This window comes from Chrysochloris asiatica, unplaced genomic scaffold, assembly GCF_000296735.1.
Source record: "Chrysochloris asiatica unplaced genomic scaffold, ChrAsi1.0 scaffold00015, whole genome shotgun sequence".
In the NCBI taxonomy this organism is placed as follows: Eukaryota; Metazoa; Chordata; class Mammalia; order Afrosoricida; family Chrysochloridae; genus Chrysochloris; species Chrysochloris asiatica.
This window is the reverse complement of record NW_006408533.1, coordinates 1409642-1431073: the sequence shown is the minus strand read 5'-3', so window position 1 is coordinate 1431073 and position 21432 is coordinate 1409642. Positions and strand designations below refer to the sequence as shown.

At 40.4% G+C, this 21432-nt stretch overlaps 1 protein-coding gene across 1 annotated transcript in view; it reads left to right on the top strand.

The window, feature by feature from the left end:
• Positions 1–21432, top strand: part of OSBPL1A (oxysterol binding protein-like 1A) — a 274214-nt gene that overhangs the window by 249757 nt on the left and 3025 nt on the right. Inside the window, exons 18-26 of the mRNA XM_006835025.1 lie at positions 3148–3282; positions 4579–4676; positions 9912–10094; positions 11462–11569; positions 11999–12088; positions 13009–13135; positions 16109–16225; positions 16765–16888; positions 18317–18407. Of these exons, the coding sequence (XP_006835088.1) occupies positions 3148–3282; positions 4579–4676; positions 9912–10094; positions 11462–11569; positions 11999–12088; positions 13009–13135; positions 16109–16225; positions 16765–16888; positions 18317–18407 (1073 nt within the window). The remainder of the gene's footprint in view (positions 1–3147; positions 3283–4578; positions 4677–9911; positions 10095–11461; positions 11570–11998; positions 12089–13008; positions 13136–16108; positions 16226–16764; positions 16889–18316; positions 18408–21432) is intronic.

The window sequence follows — 21432 nt, the reverse complement described above, 5'->3', positions numbered from 1 at the left end:
ATTTTTTCTTCAGTTCTCCCAGCTTGAGAAATGCTGACCGTGTTCTTCCCTTTTGGTTTTCTAACTCTAAATCTTTGCACATTTTATTATAGTATTTGGCTTTATCTTCTCGAGCTGATCTTTGAAATTTTCTGTTCAGCTCTTGCAGCAGGTGATAGGAACTCATTATGTGATCACGCGGTTAGCTTTGAGCAATAGATTCTGGTACCCCAGGGGTTTGAGGGAGAATGAAATCAGTGAGTTCTAGACTAGTTGAGGGAGCAAGATGGATGAATTCCTAGTACTGCTACAAGAAATTGCCACAAACTGGGTGGTTTAAAACAACAGAAATTAACTTTCTCATCTTTCTGGAGGACAGAAGTCTGAAACCAAGATGTTGGCAAGATTGGTTCCTCCTGCAGACTCTGAGGCAGAACCCGTTGCAGACATCTCTCTGAGCTTCCAGTGGGTGACGACAGTTCTCGGCCTTCCTGGCCTGTACATGCCTTACTCCAGTCTCTGCCTTGATATTGCCGACTTCTCTGAGTCTCTGTGTTTTATGTTCTGTCTCTTATAAGCATACTTTCTCCAGATTTTGTTGTTGTTAGGTGCCATCGAGTCAGTACCCATTCATAGTGACTTTATGCACAACAGAACAAAACACTCGGCCCGGTTCTATACCATTCTCACAATCCTTGTTAAGCTACAGCCCATTGCTGCTACCACTGAGCCAGTCCATCTCACTGGGGGTCTTCCTCTCTTCCATTAACCCTCCACTTTACCTAGCATGATGTCCTTCTCCAGGGATAGGTCCCTCTGATAATATGTCTAAAGTTTGAGAGACGAAGTCTCATCATCCCGGCTTCTAGGAAGCATTGTGGTTATACTTCTTCCAACACAAGTTTGTTTGTTTTTCTAGCAGCCCATGGTACTTTTAATATTCTCAAACATAGTCCAATATACTCTTGTATCAGTCCTTATCTTATTTACATCTGCAAAGGGCCTATTCCTAAATAAGGTCATATTCTGAGGTTCTGGTGGACATGAATTTAGGAAAGACACTAATCAGGCCACTTTCACGAAACCTGAACTGGGCCTTGAAATATCGGAACAATGTAGAGGTGTTAAGGGAGAAGGGAGGGAATTCCAAATACAGATTGGGGATGGTGATGAGCGCAGTAGGTACTCATTTAAGTATTTGTTGAATGAACATGACTAGGTCAAAAGCAATGCACTTCGCTTTGGGTTTAAAAAATCCTGACTCCTTGCATCATTGCTGAGAAGGTAAAACATTTATCTTGGTGATAGCTGTCAAAATTTTAAATGATCGAGAAATCCCTCTTAGAGGAATCCAGTTTAAAGCAGCTTTTTCTTGTCTTTTAGGATATATAATACTTTGTGATGTATTTCTGTTTGAACTATTTTTATTTTTTTAATTGAACAAGCACAAAGAGCATGTACTGATGTGCCCAGAACTGCTCTGTGTGCTTTGCAAATATTAATTCACAAATCTTTTAACAGTGCTTTGTGGTTGCTACCATTATATGAATCCCATGTTATTGATAAAGAAAGAGGCACAGGGTTTCGCTTCACCAAGCTTATGTGGAGAGTGAATGGCAGAGCCAGCAATGAAACTTGAATCTTATTCAGTGGTTTTACCATTCTGCTATCTGAAAGTTACAAAGAACCTGATAGCGCACATCTATGTCCACAGAAAGACCTCCAAATTGAACAAAGCAATTCATGGTCAGTATGTAGAACTGACTCCATTAACAAAACAAAACACAGTAAGATGTATATAGGAGCAGATACATAGATACATAGGAATGTATTCTAAACAGTTGATGGTGCTTTGCCCCTGGGGAGAAAAGTAGGGAGAGAATTAGGCATTTTCATGTATTTGTATGTTATTAAATTTTATACAAAACATATTTTACTCTTCAAGTCTTTAAAAAGCAAACAAAACAATAAAGGTAGCTTTTAAGTTCAAGAAAGTCTTGTTACTAGTTGCTATTTATCTGGGGCATCTCAATTAAGACTTGCCTTTTTAGTCCCAATTGTTTTGACTTGTCCCCAACAATGGACTTCTGGGTAATAAGATCTTAGGGCAGACTTAGTTGAATCTTCTTTTCTTTATCTCTGTTCTCCTTAGTCTCCCTAGAAAGTCAGCAATTAATCTACCATTTACTTTAATTGGGTTGAGCCGCTACATGTTTGTCATTGTTCCACAGTATTATATTATAGATAATAAATAAGCTTATTTTCTTTTTAATATGCTATAGTTGCAGTTTTGTGCAGGATGCATTATTTTTGATTGTGCAGGTCGGTAAGATATGGATATTCGTGTTGAAAGAGAAACTATGTGATATTTAGTCCTGACCATGTGGCTTTAGCCGGCAACCTTCAGGAAAGACCCTGGTTCTAAGGAAAAGTTAAATAATGTAAGGTAGATTGTTGGGAAGATAAACAGAATGTTCCCTCTACTAACCAGAGAATGCGAAGCTAAGTTTATTATTTGCTGAAATCTTGAAAGGACCTGCGGTATTATTACTATTCATGGCATGTAGTGAACAGTATGTTCAGGCCGGAGACACTTGCCCTATCACTGAATCATTATTTCTTACTATTTCAGAGGGACTGGTTCTTTAGTTCAGGAAGACATTTGTCAGTTTTCAGTATCAAAACAGTTATACAATTGGTTTCTCGTTCTCCCATTTGACCCCCCCAAAGAGACCACATTAAAGGAGATTATGGTTTACATCATTAAGCTGGAGGAGGCCCACTAACATACCTCAGAAATGGACTGAAATTTCTTCTGGAAAAATACCTTTAAGAATGGTTTTAGCTTTTTGTGCCCACATCGTCTTCATACCCCATTTCCAAATTCCAATCTAAGGCAGCCCTGTTAGTAATCATCATTGCATGCACACTACCAGATTGTAAGCTCCTTGGAGTAGGAGAGTATGTTTGTGTCGTCTTCGTATTCCCTTCCGGATTTACACCAACATGCTTTGTAGTATTCGATGATCTGGAAAGATTCATGTGATAATTAAATGGCATGGGTTGCTATTTTCTGTTAACCTCCTTCCAGGAGCATGGTGTGCAAAGCTAGCAGATAAATTGACTATGTGTATTGGACATAACATTTAGCATTTTCTTGTTCAATAGGAATTATCCAAGATCACGATGCCAGTTATATTTAATGAGCCTTTGAGCTTCCTCCAGCGACTAACTGAATATATGGAACACACATACCTCATCCAAAAGGCCAGTTCTTTCTCTGATCCTGTGGAAAGGATGCAGGTATGTACCAAACACTGCAAATGGTTTCAGTGACTCCCTGCCCATATGTTCAAAATGAGCATCTAGTTCAATGTGAGGCTCGAACACGTTCTCAAACTTAATCAGCATGTTTGGAGTGTCCCCTGCTTCCAATCTGCCATCTTCTAGTTACAGTGCCTCTAGAGAGGAAAGACAGATGAGAAGTAAAAGAAAAGCAGAAACCAGTGCATAAACCAAACCTGGATATTGTTTAGCTGTTTCTAAATCTTAACTTTAGAAACTATCATTAGAGTGCTTGTTGTTATTGTTAAATGCCATCGAGTCGGTTCCAACTCATGGCGGGCGACCCTGGATCGAGTTTCTGAGGAGCAGCTGGTGGAGTTGAACTGCTGACCTGTGGTTCAGCAGGAAAAATTCACCCTTTCTCCTTTCAGAATTTCTTAAGAGTGTTTCCAAGAAGAAATGAACACACACACGTGTGTGTGTAAATATATACGTGTTTTTGCTTCTGTGTGTGTATAAATATACAAAGGGACTTTTTAAAGTTTGTGGAAAAGAGAATTGAAAAATAATGGAATATTTCCAGGAACTTTTTAAAATCCTCTTCCTTACATGTTGTTGTTAAGCGCCTTCGAGTAGATCCAAACTCATAGTGACCCTGTATAGGGTTTCTGAGGAGCAGCTGGTAGGATGGAACTGCTGACCTTGTAGTTCAAAGTTCAGAGCTGTTCCTACAGCGCCACACCAGGAGTCCATATACATAGTGCTGGACATTACAGCAAAATACAAGGACCTGAACTTCTGAATAGAAGGTCTTTGTTTTATGTCCATGGATGAGTTTGATAACTGAGTACAGGGAACTCATTGTTCCCCTCGAAACAAAGCAGTTAGTCGTATTCTAAACAGAATCTTTCTGTTTTCCTCTCAGTAACTTAACTACTTCCTAACCTCGCTAGACCCGACATCATTTCATTGTTTTGTATCTCTTATCTCCTAAAAATGTACTTTTTAAAATATGCAAATGAATTAATAGTACTTTGGGGGCTTGAGAATGTTTTTTAAAGTCCTTTAGAAAACTTGTCTTAGTCGTAGGCTTTTGTACAAAATCTCATTGGGCAGTAGCATAGAAAAAGAAATTAATTTTCATTTAAAAAACCCAGGTTTCCCTATTTAGATGTTAGAGCCATATTTAAATTCCAAAGTAATTAAACTCCTTGAAATTATTTTATAAATCATAGTCCTCAAAAAAAGTCACTTCCTAAGAGGGTAAGGGAGTGCTGGGCAGTGTCTGACCTGTTCTAATGCTCTGTCCCCCAGTGTGTTGCAGCGTTTGCTGTGTCAGCTGTGGCTTCTCAGTGGGAACGGACTGGCAAGCCTTTCAATCCACTTCTGGGAGAGACTTACGAATTAATTCGGTGAGATCCTTTCAGTACATTCCAGATGGATAGCTGGATTCACATGGTTTATATTGCTTTTGAAGTCAAAAGGAAATTATTAGACTTTGAGCATCACCAAAACAATTTTGAATGGTTGGCGTAAGATCACAATCTTGATGCTTGTTTCTGTGCTGTTCACTTATTATTTGGGAGGCTATCATTTTGAAGCATACCTAAAAAGAACCATTATGAAAAGTAATGAATCACAAAGGTTTCAGTGGTGCTGACAGTATAGTACTTACCACTCTCTTTTTCTCCATACACAGCTTGTAAGACATAGCTGCATTGTTTTTTGTGACCATATGCATATTACAGTATGTCAGCATAAATGTCTTCAGTTCCATAAAGGCAAAGCAATGCATCTACAGTGCAGCTGTTGTTGCCTCCTCCAGCCAATGTCGTGTTTACACACATATAAGGGAACTCATTTGGCTCTAACTTTTCTGTATCCTCTGCACAAGTTTTCATCATATTTATTGCCTACCTATTTGAAAGTGAACACTAGATTTCTCCAAATATAAATGGAACACTGCATTTTAAATTCACATGGGTAATATTACTAATTCATGAAGATCAGCCAAATTCATTTGAATTATTTTGATGTGTTCAAATAGATAGAATTATTTTTAAATTATATAATTATAGCACTCACCTGTCAGTTTGTTGTACTGTGGTGGCTTGTGTGTTGCTGTGATGCTGGAAGCTATGTCACCAGTATTTTAAATACCAGCAGGGTCACCTGTGGTGGACAGGTTTCAACAGATCTTCCATACTAAGACAGACTAGGAAGAAGGAGAGATGGACCACTTCTGAGTGATTGTTATTATGAAGTGCTGTCACATTGGTTCTGACTCATAGAGACCCTGTATGATGTTTCGGAGAAGGGACTGGTGGGTGTCATCCAGCCTTGTTGTGGTCCTGTGGCTGTCTTACAGTGCCACACCAGGACACCAAAACCTTTATAAATCACAGTGGAATACAGTTAAATATAGTGCCGGAAAATGAGCCCCTCAGGTTGGAAGGCATTCAAAATAAGACTGGAAAAGAGTTGCCTCCTCAAGTAGAGCTGACCGCAATGGTGTGATTAGAGTAAAGCTGTCAGAACCTTCATTTGCTGATGTAGCATAACTCTAAATGGGAAGAAGCAGCTGCAAATATCCATTAATAATTAGAACATGTAATAAGTATGAATCTAGGAAAAATAAAATCATCAAAAATGAAAAGGAATGCATAAATATTTAGCTCACTGGGCATTAGTGAGCTAAAATGGACTGCTATTGGCCATTATGATTCGGAAAAGCAAATCAAATGATTTTGTAAATTTTTTTGAGGTAGGTTTACTGTGCCTAGAATGACAAATTGAAGAAGAGTGGTGTGACATTCATCATTTAAAAAAGCATTTTAAGATCAGTCTTGAAGGAAAATACAGTCTGTGATAGGATAATATCCATACACCTAGAAGAAAGACAAATGAATACCACTGTTATTCAAATTCACGCACCAACCACTAACGCCAGTCATGATGAAATTGAAGAATTCTACCAATGTCTTCAGTCTGAAATTGATCAATCAAGATGCACTGATAATTACTGCTGATTGAAATGTAAAAGATGGAAGTAAAGATCAGTTAGGCCTGGTGATAGAAATTATGTTGGAGATCATATGATAGAATTTTGCAAGACTTAATTCATTACAAATACCATTTTTCAACAACATAAATGGACACTATGCACATGGACCTCAACAGATGAAATATACAAGAATGAAATCAACTACTTCATAGGAAAAGATGTTGGAGAAGCTCCCCATTATCAGCCGAAACAAGGCCAGGGGCAGAATGGTGGAACAGACCACCAATTGCTCATATGAAAGTTCAGGCTGAAGCTGAAGATAATTAAAATAAGCATATGAGATCCAAAATATGACCTTGAATATGTTGTTGTTATGTGCCGTGGAGTCGGTTCTGACTCATAGCGATCCTGTACAGGGTTTCCGAGGCTGTAAATTTTTACAGGAGCAGAAAGCCTCATCTTTCTCCCGAGGAACAGCTGGTAGTTTCAAAATGCTGACCTTAAGTTTCGCAGCCCGATTCGTAACCACTACGCTACCAGAGCTCCTTGAATATATCCCACCTAAATTTGGAGGCTGTCTCATGAACACATTGATGCATTAGACATTAATGACCCAAAACTAGAAGAGTTGTGGGATGACCTCAAGATCATCATCCATTGATGATGCTTTGGGTAGTACTGACAAAGGACCTATACAAAGAAAACTACAAAACACTACTATAAGAACCCAGAAGAGACAAAAATGGAAGACTATACCATGCTCCTGGATAGGAAAATTTAACATTGTGAAAATGTCAGTACTACCCAAAGCAATCCAGACTTGCAGATAGTACCCATTTGACTTAGCCTCAATGGTTTAATAATGAGAACTCGACTAGAAGAAGATATAAAAGAAAACTATTTTTGATAAAGCAAATGAGGATAAATTGCTATAATTTGATGAACTTGACATATATTCATGGAGTTAGTAGCTCAAAATCCAATAGAGAGAGAAGGAGTCTTCACATCAAGTATCAATGCTATCTCCTCTGCATACAGGATAAATAAGGACGGACAACTTAGACATTGGCTACCTAAAATGAGGGGGTGATAAAGGCACAAAGTGACTGGCATACAAGGTTTCAAGAGGGAATTTAGTTGGGAAAGATAGAGTCCCCACTGAATAGTTTTCATCCTACCTATGTTGGGTCTAGTAAAAAGAGATGGGGATAAGATTCTTATGATTCAGTAGTGAGTAATTGTTATTATGACTGTGACTGTCACAATTGTAAAGGTAGAAGTTTTGTAACAAAAATGGGGGAGTAGTTAATCTTATAGTCCAGGAACAGTACTCTAGGACCATCAAGGAAGAATAGCACAAGCAGAATACGAGACCTTATCCAGAGAAGCAGTGACACCAGAGATGGAGGCAGAGATGCGAACAATGGAGAGGGAGAAACTGAGAACTCTAGATTCATGGAAAGAGAGGGACTGCGAGCTGGCAGCCAGGAGGCAGACTTGCAGAATGTGCCCTTTGGTTGTATAAATTATTATATGTGCCTGAATGTTTAAAAGAAAGAAAGAACATTATCCATGAAAAAAGCAAAAGGTCATTGAAAAGACCAAAATGGATGTCTGAAGAGACTCTGAAACTTGCTATTGAGTCTAAAGAAGCTAAAGCAACTGGAAGAAAAAAGTAAAAGAGCTGAACAGAAAATTTCAAAGTGCAACTCAAGAAATCAAAATAAAGTATTATAATGAAATATACAAAGACCTGGAGTTAGAAAACCAAAAGGGAAGAACACAGTCAGCATTTCTCAATCTGAAAAAAACCTGAAGAAAAAAACCCAAGCATCAACTTAAAATATTGAAGGATTTTTAGGGACAGAATATTGAATGATGCAGGAAGCATCAAAAGAACTTGAAATTCATACACAAAGTCACTGTAACCATAAGGAATTGCTTGTGGTTCAACCATTTCAAGAGGTAGATAGCATATGGTCGAGAACCAATAGTACTGAAGTCCAAACTGCACTGAAGGCATTGGCAAAAAACAAGGTTCCAGGAATTGACAGAAAACAAATTGAAATGTTCCACCAAACTGATCGAACACTGCAGAAACTGAATCATCTATGCCAAGAAATTTAGAAGATAAGCTACCTGGCAAACTGATTGGAAGAGATCCATATTTGCAAAGAAAGGTGACCCAATGGAATGTAATAATCATTGGACAATATCATTAATATCATATACAAGTAAAAGTTTGATAAACATAATTCAAAAACAGTTGCAGCAGTATATTGACAAGGAGCTGCCAGAAATTCAAGCCAGATTCAGAGAAGACATGGAACAAGGGATATCACTGCTGATGTCAGAAAGATGTTCACTTGTGCTTTAATGAGTATGCAAAGGCTTTCAGCTCTGTGGATCATATCAAATTATGGATGACATTGTGAGAAATAAATGTCCCAGAATATTTAATTGTGCTCATGAGGAGCCTGTACATAGACCAAGAGGCTGTCATTGAAAGAGAACAAGGAGTTATGGAATGGTTTCAAATCAGGAAAGGTGTACACCAGGGTTGTATCATTTCACCATACTTATTCAGTCTATATAATGAGCAGATAATCTGAGAAAAACTGAATTACATGAAGAAGAACATGGCATCAGGATTGCAGGAAGACTCATTAACAACATGAAATATGCAGATCTGACACATCTTGCTTCCTGGTAACGAAAAGGACTTGAAATACTCAGCAATGAAGACCAAAGACTATTGCCTTCAGTATGTATTGTACCTCATTGTAAAGAAAACAAAATCCTTACAACTGGACCAATAAATAACATCCTGATAAACAGAGAAAAGGTTGAAATTGTCAAAGTCTTCACTTTTCTTGGATCCAAAATCAACACTCATGGAAGCAGCAGTCAAGTAATGAAATGATGTACTGCATTAGATAAATCTGCTGCAAACAATCTCTTTAAAGTGTTGAAGGACCAAATATATCAGTTTGAGGACTAAGGTGTGCTTGACCCAAGCCATGGTATTTTCAGTTGCCTCATATGCATGTGAAAATTGGACAATGAATAAGGAAGGTTGTAGCAGAGTCAGTGCATTTGATTTATGGTGTTGGTGAAGAATATAGAAAGTAGCATGGACTGCCACAAGAGCAAATCAGTCTATCTTAAAAGAAGTATAGCCAGAATGCTCCTTAGAAGTAAGGATGACAAGATTTTCTCTCTCGTACTTTGGACAAGTCGCTGGAGAAGTACATCATACTTGGTCAACTGAAGGGTCAGGGTTCAAGAGGAAGACCCTCAATGATAGATATTGGCACAGTGACAGCAACAGTGGGCTCAAACATAACAGCAGCTGGACTTGATGGCTCAGGACCAGGCAGTGTTTTGTTCTGTTGTGCATGGGGTCTCCATGAATCAGAACTGATTCAACGGCACTTATATTTAATTTTGTAGTTTGAGTTGCCTTTGTACAGTTTCTCCAACTCTTATATTAAGTTGTTCTTTCATCAGGGTAACAAAGAACTGTATTCTTTGTTCAACTTTTCTCTTTAATACTTTATTTTTTGACAGCAATAACAACCATGCACAAACTCAATAATAGAGTTAATTATAATGCTTTTTCCTTTTTTTTATATCACTTAAGAGATGACCTTGGATTCAGACTCATCTCTGAACAAGTCAGCCATCACCCACCAATTAGTGCATTTCATGCTGAAGGATTAAACAGTGATTTCATCTTTCATGGCTCAATCTATCCCAAACTCAAGTTTTGGGGGAAGAGTGTAGAAGCAGAACCTAAAGGCACCATCACCTTAGAGCTCCTTGAGTAAGTTGGAATCAAGCTGCCAAACTTTCCCCATAAATACCAACCATTAATCACATACACCTGCATACAGACCTGACCTTGGTCAAGAACTAGGGAGGGTGGTAGCTTCTATAACGTGTAAAGGATCTCTCTCCATTTAAGAGAATATGAGAACTATGGCAATCATCGTCATTCTTGAGTCAGAGTGTCTGCTAGAAGTTTAGCTTGATGTTTGACTCTGGTGTTTGGATTTGTCTTAAGACAGATTAACCACCCCATGACAGCGCATATGAAGCAGGCTTTATAAATCAGGAGGTCAATGTTCAGTCTCTATAGCCATCTTTTACAGCAAATTCATCATGAGAAATGTAAAAATCACAACTGTGCAGTGCATCTTAGATATGAGGGAAGTTGGACAGTCTCTCTTTTGCAATAGCAATATAAAGACTAGCTTTAACTTCTGTGAACTGGCAGTTGTTCCAGTTCACAGAGTAAGCACACTCTCCCTTGTCTCTCCCGCTGATTGCATGGAAAATCCTGCATGGTGGACAGTTGCAGTTTTTGAAAAATGAATGGTCACAGGCACACCGGGGAGAGAAATTAAAACCCAAAGATGGATTTTAATTTTGTTTGTTTGTTTGTTTGTTCTCCTTCCTGCGTCTCCTAACTGACCCAGAGCAGCCCAGATCCCAGAGCTTGGCTGAGGAGATGGACAGAAAACAGTTTCCTTACTCTCTCTGTTCTGAGTGGGTTCATCTCTTTAGCAGACCTGGGAAGATGGACCCTTGCAGGAAGGAGGAGAGGGTGGAAACTGCTGCTTTCTTTTTCCCTCCCAGCCTTACCCCAGGAACAGGCTCTTGTCCCGCAGATCCCCTCCACTGATGGTCCTGGTGGCAACAGCCCACTCTGTTACCCAAAGCACAGAAAAGCCCTTCTCCTGACTAGAAAAGCTGGGTACAGGAACCTGTGCTGATGGGGATCCTTGTTCCTTGGCTTTTCTTTTTCTCTCCTGTCACATCTTTGCCAGAAGACCAACCTAATGTTGGGAAATGCATGGCCAAACCGAGAGGTTGAAACCCCACCTACTAGCCAGAGGAGCTTCTTTCAGTCTTCCTACCTCTAATTTCACTTAGTTTTCACCAAGTTTTTGGAGCCTTACAATGAAGAAGTGTACAGTTTATTTGGAGCTTGATAGAAGTACTTACTTTTTAAATTAAACCTTCGCTTTCTCTGAAGAACCAATGAGGGTGGTGGGTCATTGAGTTAATGCCAGGAGAGCTGATATTAAACCCAGAACTGAGTGGGTGCTTTGGTACCCTGAGCGGTGGCATTTGAGAGATATACTTTTCAAATGAAATAAGACTTTTCACTTTGCGGTTATTTTGTAGACATGGTGAAGCATACACGTGGACAAACCCCACCTGCTGTGTACATAATATCATCGTGGGCAAGCTGTGGATCGAGCAGTACGGCAATGTGGAGATCACCAACCACAAGTGAGTCAGGGCGCATGCGCAGTCTTCCAGCTCTCATCACACCCATCCCGTGGACTCTCTTATTTTATAAAAACAAAAACAAACCAAGAATTATGTAGCACAGCACAGAGTAAATAGAAGCCCTCCAATGATGGGGGCTTCAGAACAGGTTTATTAGAGTTTCTGATAAAGATGAACTCTGAGATTCCCCAACTTGTGAGAATCTTAATTCCCGTCTCAGCTTTTTCTTCTGTTGGTTCGTTTGGGTTATCCAGGTTGTTTCTCCTAAAAGGAAGGGGGACCATGAGTTCAAAAGAGCTGAGTTCAAGTCTTACTTTGTGATTTTAGGCAAGCTTAATTTTTAAGTTTTATTCCTGCTAGAAAGGTTATCATAATTATTATTCTGTATTGGTGTTGAATGATGATCTGAATGTACTGTTTCTTTCATAGGACTGGGGACAAATGTGTATTGAATTTTAAGCCATGTGGCCTTTTTGGTAAGGAGTTACACAAAGTCGAAGGCTACATTCAAGATAAGAGGTAAAGTTTGTACATGATCGGTGTTGAGGGGCCTTGGGAATGCCTTGGGGTTTCAGTGGTAGAGTTCTTGCCTTCCGTGTGGGTGACCCAGTTCAGTTGCTGGCAGATGTACCTGGCATTCATCAGTGGAGGCTTGTGTGCAGCTCTGAAGCTGAGCAGGTTTCAGCAGAGCTTTGACACCAGTGTGAACTAGAAGGACAGGCCAAGTGCTCTACCAGGCGTCCAGTGAGAGCCTGTGGTTCACAGCTGGCCAGCCCTCAGCTGACCCTGGGGCTGGAGAAGCAGCAGTATGTGCCAGGGCCAATAGCAGTAGGTGGTCACTCACTAAAAGTCAGTATTCAAACCTGCTGATGTAATCTTACTCAGCAATACAGTGAAAATCAGTTTTTCTATTAAAAGAAATACCTATTTCTGTAAAATATCTGATTCTTAAAAATCTTTCTAATATGATTGGTGGTTATGTGCCGTGGAATCAGTGCTGACTCAAATCAACCCTGCATAAGGTTTCTGAGGCTGTAAATCTTCACGGGAGCAGAAAGCCTAATCTTTCTCCCGCGTTACAGCTGGTAGTTTTGAACCGCTGACCTTGAAGTTCACAGCCTGATTCGTAACCACTAGCGCTAGCAGAGCTCCTTCTAATATGATTGTTGTTATGTGCCGTGGAGTCGGTTCCGACTCATAGCGACCCTGTACAGGGTTTCTGAGGCTGTAAATCTTTATGGGAGCAGAAAGCCTCATCTTTCTCCCGCTGAACAACTGGTAGTTTTGAACTGCTGACTCTGAGGTTAGCAACCTGGTTCATAACCACTACGCTATCAGAGTTCCTTCCTAGTATGATTAGGTTTCATCATCTAGTATGATTAGAGTACAGCAAAAAGACCTGTTTTAACTGTTGGCTCCGCATCCATTTTTCCCGACAGCAAAAAGAAGCTCTGTGCCGTCTACGGGAAGTGGACTGAGTGTTTATACAGTGTGGACTTGGCCACTTTTGACGCGTACAAAAAAAATGATAAGAAAAATACTGAGGAGAAGAAGAACAGTAAGCAGGTGAATGCCCTTAGAGTGGTATCAAAGGAATACCCAGACTCCCACGTTTGTACTAATCCCGTTGGAGGTGACCTGTTTTTATTCATCCCAGTTTGACCTTTTTTGTTTTTTTTTTCTTATTGCCATTGCATAGAGGGTTTTTTCCCCCCTAGAATCTCTCTCCTCTTTTTAAAAATTGTAAATATGAAGGGCTTCAAAAGTTCATGGCGTAATGGAATTGAAAGATAATACAATTGTTCCATGAACTTTTTGAAGCTCTATCGTATACATTTAACAAACCAGTTGCCATCCATCCCAATATTTTTCACAGTGACATTAATGACGTTTATCACAGAGTTCAGCTGTCACCATTATCCATTCCCAAATGTTTCTGTCACCCTTAACAGAAGCGTGGTGTCCTGTGTCTCCTGAACAGGAAGTCCCCCTTCCCCATTGCCTCCTACACTGAGTCTCTTTCAGTCAAGCAAACATTTGACTTAACATTTACCACTTAACAATGTGGGTTTACTGTCCCATATAAAACTCTGATGGATGGGACTTGGAAACCTTTCAGGTAGCTTTGGAAAGTGGTAGTTCATTTTAGTGAGGCAAACTTTATTTTCTTCTTTTCTGTTTATGTGCATTATAAATTCAGCTCCTGTGGATATTGAAAATGTCCTAAAATGATCCTTTGCATGCTCATATTTGTTGATTGTTTTGCTTTTCCCTGTCATGAAGTCACTTCAGTTATGGTCATCACTCTTCTTCCCTTACTGAACTTTCTCTTTATGGGACAGTTAATATCCTGATAGATTCCCCGTGGGTCTGGCACATAGCTTCTTGCAGGATGGCCCCAAGAAGGCGCTGCAGTTCTGCAGTTCCACAGACTGGGCAGAAGAAGGGAGAGCGAAAGGAAGCGGGCATCTGTGTGGACAGGAAGCATTTGTGTTGAGTCCTGATTGCCCCCAGTAACTAGGAGAGCACAGACTCTGGGTTAGGATCCTGTCTCCAGCATTCATGACTGGAGTTCTGTCATGTACAGAGTCCTGGCATGGTGCTGTCGGGTCAGCACTCACAGGGTTGCTGTGAGTCACAACTGACTAACAGTACTTAACAACAACAACAACCTGTTAGGTGAGCTGGCAGGTGTAACGGGCTCAGAAGAGAACCGAGCTCATTTTAAGATGAAGTGTGTCCTCTTTGCTCAAGGTATGTCTGAAGATTGGCAACATAAGCCTCACTCAAGAGCTTGTTAAAAATGCCAGGCACTCAGGTCTCACCCTGGGCCTCTGCAGTGGTTCTTACATATGCTAGAGTTGAAGAAACCCTAAGGAGCCCTGGAGTGGTGCTGTAGAATAAGTACTGGACTGCAAACTGCAAGATCAGTGGTTCAAACCCACCAGCCACTCTTTGGAAATCCTATCCAGGGTCTCTGTGAGTCGAAACTGACTCGACAGCACTTAACAACAGCAACTTCAACAATATTCCTTAAAAAGCAAAAGGTATACTTATTAGTGACTTTCTTTGTAAATTGAACTAACCATGATCCTGAGGTGAAAGAGTTTTATTAAAGCTGCATTTTGATAAGAGAGACCAGAGCACCTGTTGTCATTGGCTCTGGCCTTTCTCATCACCCTGTACACGGTTCTGTGTTCCCTGTGATATCCTGTGTGTCCTGCCTGCTTTTTCTGAATTCCACAAGCTGCATTGCTGCTTCCCTGCAGCTGTTGGAGAACTCAGTGCTAAAGGAGGAGATGTTCCAGGACCCAGGGAGCCCGGAACTGAACTCCTTGTCAGCAGCTCCTGCCAACATGAGGCGGCCTGGCCAAAGACACCCTCACCCACATTTGTTGTCTGTCTGTCTGTCACAGAGGGGTGGAACAGAAAAGGACGTGGACGGAATTCCAGACATTGGCCTTCCTGTTCCTTAAATCCCTGTCGGTCTTCGTAGAGAAGTGGGCTTCCTCCTTGGAGAGCAAATGCTGCTCACGCGTGCACTCTTCCCTGCTGTGTTACCTTCCTGCCCTGGAATCTTCCATGCTCTGGGAAGCTTTGTGCCAGTGTTGTCACCTGCTTGCTGCTTTCTTGGGTGTTGGGCATTTGGTTTTTCCCCTTAATTATAAAATACATATAACAAAACGTTTGCCCCATTTTAACCATTGCTTAAGTGTAGAATTTAGCGGCATGAGTGTGCTGCCATTACAACTGTCCATTTCAAAAAAGTTTGTCATCACCCCACAGAGAAACCAGAAACTCGGTACCCCTATCTAATATCCCCCTGCTACCCTGCCCTTGGGAACATGGAACACTTTGGTCTCTATATATTTGCCTGTTGTAGATATTTCCTAAAAGTGAGGTCATAGAGTATTCGTCCTTTTGTGTCTGGCTTATTTCACGCCTCAATGTTTTTGAAATGGTGTATTAACAGTTCCTTAGCAGTAGTTTAAAATTTGAAACTGTGTGGCCTTGGAAATATTATCTGACCTTCCAAAGCCTTAACTTCTTTATATATAAACTTAGGGTAATAATATTTACTTATAGGTTCATTACATCAGGATTAAATATATCAAGTAATAGCACTAGACAACAAGGTCGTTTTTAATCACAAGGTCGAAGGTTCAAAGCCACCAGCTGCTCCTTGGAAACCCTATACAGGGTTACTGTGAGTCAGAACCAACTTGATGGCACTTAACAAGTATAGTTGTGACATATAAGAGGTGGTGGCGGATATGTGCTGTAGAGTCGGTCCCAACTCAGCAACTCTGAATAGGATTTTCAAGGCTGTAAATCTTTATGGGAGCAGACAGCCTCACTTCTCACCTGTGAAGTGGCTGGTGGGCTCAAACCACCAACTTGTGGTTCACAATCCCATGCTTACCCTATAAAGCCACTGTGCTCCAGTGGTGTTCCATAAATGGTGATGGTTCTGCACAATGTAAGTGTATTCATCTACAGCACTGTACCTAAATCGCATTCATGTGTTGTTTCTTACAGATGAGCACTTCTGAGGAGTCAGATGAAATGCCTGTGCCCGATTCTGAAAGTGTATTTGTTATCCCTGGAAGTGTTCTCCTGTGGAGAATAGCCCCCAGGCCTCCAAACTCTGCCCAGGTGAGACAGACTTTTGGCATGTGGCCTTCTTCTTTCTTGTCTTTGATAGCACTCACAGGGCCAGCCCAGACCCCTCCTGCCCCTCTGCTGGCGTCTGTGTGCCCATCTGCCTTTCCTCTCACCTGAAGACCCAAGGTACTTGTGATGTCCACCTCCTGGGATCTGGGTGAGGAAGGTGAGCTGAGGTGGGCTTTTTATTAGGACTTGTCACTTACTCAGGAGTAAGACTGCACCATCTTCAGTGGGAGCCCCCAGGCCCAGTAAAGAATGAGTTTAATGAGGAAAAATAATACTGTTACTTCTGCTTCTACTAAAAGTTGACATGGATGGACATGTGTCTTGTGAGGCCTGCTTTGAAATGTCTCCGAGATCTATACATATCCTTAGGCAGCACAGACTTCGGTGAAGCATTTAGATATGTGATCTGAAAACCACTGACCATTGCTGCCAACACGCCTGTCTTCTGGTCTACTTTTGGAACTATTCATTTTGCTTTCTGCCTTGGCATGTCTTAATTCATTCCCTTTTCTTCTTTTCAGATGTATAATTTCACTAATTTTGCAATGGTTTTAAATGAAGTAGACAAGGAAATGGAGAGTGTGATTCCTAAAACGGACTGCCGGTTACGACCTGACATAAGAGCTATGGAAAACGGGGAAATAGGTAACTCCCACCTCATGATGCCAGCAGTGGGTACTGATGCCCCCAGGGATGTTGGCCTGCTTTACTCCTCTTGATTGTAGGCATCACTAGGATACTGGCATTTTTAGTCTCCCAGATAATTATTCAATGAAAATATAGTTTTTGTTTTTGTTGTTCGTTTTGAAACTGGAAATCTATAGTAGAATCATTATTTCAGTGACATTTGTCTGACAGTTTTACATGGCTAGAGGTGTATCTTAAATGTTAGAGGGGCATTTGAGAAAACAATAACACCTTTAAGCTGCATTCTGATAATTTCATTGTACATTGGAGAATGTAAATATCACCTCATGAGCCTCCTCTGGATTCATTTTAATGTTTTATTCCAAAGTGTGAAATGCCTCCTAACTGTTCTTCTAACTCAGATTCTCAGTCTGGGATGGTTTCCTCAGGAGACATGGCAATGTCCAGAGACTTCAACTGTCACATCATAGGACTTGGGGTTTATCAGAGAGGTGCTATTGGCATCTAATAGTCAGAGGCTAAGAATTTGACGAGCCATCCTAGAGTGCACAGCGCAGTCCTCCACAACAAGGAACTTTCTGACCCCAAATGTCAGTAACGCCAAGCTGGAGAAACTAATCTAACCAGATGCTCTGATTCTCGCCTCAAATGATCAGTGAGACAATGCAGTGCTATTTTGGGAACTGTGAATTTCCTCTTAATGGAATCAGAAGGAGCTCCGTGAAGTCTTAGTAAGAATGTAGAATAATTTGACATGTTGTATTCAGGTTTCCCCACATTTTCACTGAAGAACTTTCACATCATATGGGGTTCTGATTGATAAATGCATGTGGTGGTGGTGGTGGTGGTTAGTTGCTACCAAGTTGACTCTCAAGCTCGGGGACTCCATGCCCAACAGAATGAACATGCCCAGCCCCTCCTAATCCTCATGATTGTCAGCAGGCTTGAGTCCTTTGTTGCTTCCCACCAAGGGCGTCTATCCTCCAGCACTGTATGTCATGATACTGTGTTGTGACCTAGGGAGTTTTCATTGGTTCATTTTAGGAAGTTGATCACCATGTTTTTCTACACAGTGTTAGTCTGCATGCGCTGTTAAAATTTTCCTACCATGGGTGACCCTGACAGTATTTGAAATACCAGTGGTATGGTTTCCAGCATCATAGCACTATGCAAGTCCCCACATCACAACAAATGGCACATTGGTGACAGGTAATATGCCTAGAGTTTGTTCAGAACACAGTTATGAAGACAGATGGTAGGTCTTAAATACCAGCTCTGCCTCTCACTAGCCTGGGTTCCAGTTCTGTGGAGATGATATTCATGCACACAGATGCTTCTCCATAGTATTATTGTGCTTAGGACAGTGCCTGGCATGGCCTCCATGCAGAAGAAGGGCTTTTCACTGATGTTCTTATTTTTATTTAGATCAAGCTAGTGAAGAAAAAAAGCGACTGGAGGAAAAACAGAGAGCAGCCCGCAAAAGCAGGTCCAAGTCAGAAGAGGACTGGAAGACCAGGCGAGTGGCTCTGTCAGGCTGTCTTGTGACTGCTTCCTGTATGTCAGTGTGGCAGGAGGGTGGGCTGTCAGCCAATACAGAGCATGAGTCCACCTAACATACACTCTACCACACATACTGTCCCCAGGCCTGAGAGAAAACTGATGTCCACCAAATTATTCTAAGTATTCAAGGTAAAAGAGGTGCATAAGAGAAAATGAAAAATCTATTTGGAAATTAAAGTTAAACTATCCCCACACAATTATCATAGGTATATGGCATTTAAATTAACTGTCCCTTCCATAACCCTGTCCCTTCCATATTTAAGAGGAAAAGTAAAATGAAGAGATAGAAATTTTGTCATGAAACATGACATTTGCAGGACCTTGCAGGGCCATTTGCTTTAACCAAAAGCAATGAATGAAAACTCTTAGGAAGCAAAAAAAGTGCCTCATAGTATTTCTTTACTTTACTGGTAAATGCCCTTTGCTGCTCTGGTGCTAATAGGAACATTTAGGACTTTATCACACAAATCTAACTTCACACCATTAAATAGTTTTACATGCAATTTGGAAAGAATGGTGAAGACACAATACTTTTCACAAATACCCTAAAAAACGACATCATATTCATAAAATGTTATATAAATTTAGGAACCCTTTGAGAAAACAATTTTGCATTTCCATTACCTAAAGAAGTTGTGGCTATAGGCAGTGGGCAACATGTTTTTTTTTAATGTGAGAGGATACCTAGGGAAACTCTGTAGAATTAGACATGTTGAGAATGCTAATGCAACCTAAATATCCATAGTATCATTGAGAAAAATGAAAGCCAGAAAGATTTGGATTAGACGAGTTTCTGTGGCTCTTCTAGAGCATTGTTGTATTTAGGTACTGTTGAGTCAGTTCCGACTCGTAGTGACTCTGCACAACAGAACAAAAACAGTTTGGCCCTGTACTATCTTCACAGTTTTGGTCACACTTGAACCATTGCTACTGCCACAGTGTCAGTCCATATCATTGGGGGTCTTCTTTTTCACTGACCGTTCACACTACTAAACATGATGTCCTTCTCAAGGATCTGGTCTCTCCCAATAAAATGTCTCAAGTATGAGATAAGAAGTCTTGCCATCTTTGCCTCCAAGGAACATTCTGACTGTACCTTTTCCAACATTTTTCTTCTGGTAGTCCATGGTACTTTCAAAATTCTTCTCTAACACCATAATTCAAGCTGTAGAATACTTTAAAGAGGTCTTGTGCAGCTTACTTGCCTAGTGCAATACATTGTTTGCTGCTTCCGTGAGTGCTGATAATGGATCCAAGCAAAACGAAGTCTTTGACAACTTCAGTCTTTTCTCCATTAATCATGTTATTAGTTCAGTTGTGAGGATTTTTGTTTTCTTTGCATTCAGGTACAATCCATACTGAATGCTATGGTCTTTGATCTTCATCAATAAGCATCTGAAGCCTTAACTTTCAACAAGCAAGGTTGTATTGTATCATCTGCATATCGCAGGTTGTTAATGAGTCTTCCATCAATCTTGATGCTATGATCTTCTTAATATAATCCAGCTTCTTGGATTATTTGCTCAGATACAGATTAAAGTAAGTATAGGGAAAGAATACAGTCCTGGCACACACCATTCCTGATTTTAAACCATTCAGTATCCCCTTGTTCTGTTTGAACAACTGCCTCTTGGTCTATGTACAGGTTCCTCATGAGCATAATCAAGTAAGTGTTCTAGAATACCCAGTCTTTACAGAGTTATACATAGCTAGTCATGATCCACACAGTGAAAAGCCTTCACACAGTTAATGAAGCACAAGTAAACACCTTTCTGGTATTCTCTGCTTTTAGCCAAGATCCATCTTCTGAATCCAGCTTGACTTTCTGGCACTTAACTTGTAGATGTTCTGATGCAACCATTTATGAATTATCTTCAGCACAATTTTACTTGCATGTGATAGTAGTGTTATTTATTGTTCTATGATTTTCTCATTCTCTTGGGTCACCTCTCTTTTGAAAGTGGATTTCTTCCAACCAGTTGGACAAATAACTGTCTCCAAATTTCTTGGCATAGATGAGTGAGTGCCTCAGGTGTTATATCAGTTTGTTGAAAGATTTCAATTTGTTTTCTGTCACTTCCTGGAGCCTTGTTCTTGCCAATACCTTCTTTGCAGCTTGGCCTTCCTCCTTCAGTACCATTGGCTCTTGATCATATGCTAACCCTTAAAATGGTTGAACATCGACCATTTGATAGTGACTCTGTGTATATCTTCCATCTTCTTTTGATACTTCTGCTGCATCATTCAATATTTTTGCCCATGGAATCTTTAAATATTAGAAGTCAAGGCTTGAATTATTTCTTTAGTTCTTTCAGCTTGAGAAATACTGAGCAACATGCATTTACCTTTTGATTTTCTAACTCCAGGCCTTTGCACATTCTATTATATAATATTTGACTTTGTCATTTCAAGTTGCCCTATGAAATTTTCTGTCCAACTCTTTGACTTAATTTCTTCCATTCACTTTAGCATTTCTATGCTAGAGAGCAAGTTTCAGAGCTGCTTCTTCTATACATTTTTTAAAATGTTTTATTATGAATTATGTGATAGTTTACATGGGAGAACATTAGTTTTACATTCATTCTATTGTATATCATTTCATTGCCATGGTTACAATTCCCTCCATGCATCATCAACCAACCAAAGGGTATATACTACAAGCCTGCTCCCCAGTCATCAGCACACAGCCCCTCTCCCTCTCTGGATCTTAAAGTCCCCAGCTGCTCCATCTCTCCACGTCATCGTCTCTGCCTCCATCTCTGGTGTCACTGCTTCTCTGGGTAGGGTCCCGCTCTCCGCTCTTCTCCACTGATGGTCCCAGGGACCTCCGCTCCTAGACTGAAAAGTTAATCACTCCCCTCACAATCAGTCCTAATAACAATTATTCACTATTGTATCACAAGAGACCTATCCTCATTTCCTTTCATCAGCCCCGCCTAGACAGATTGGATATAACTCAGTGGAGTTATATCCTCCACGCC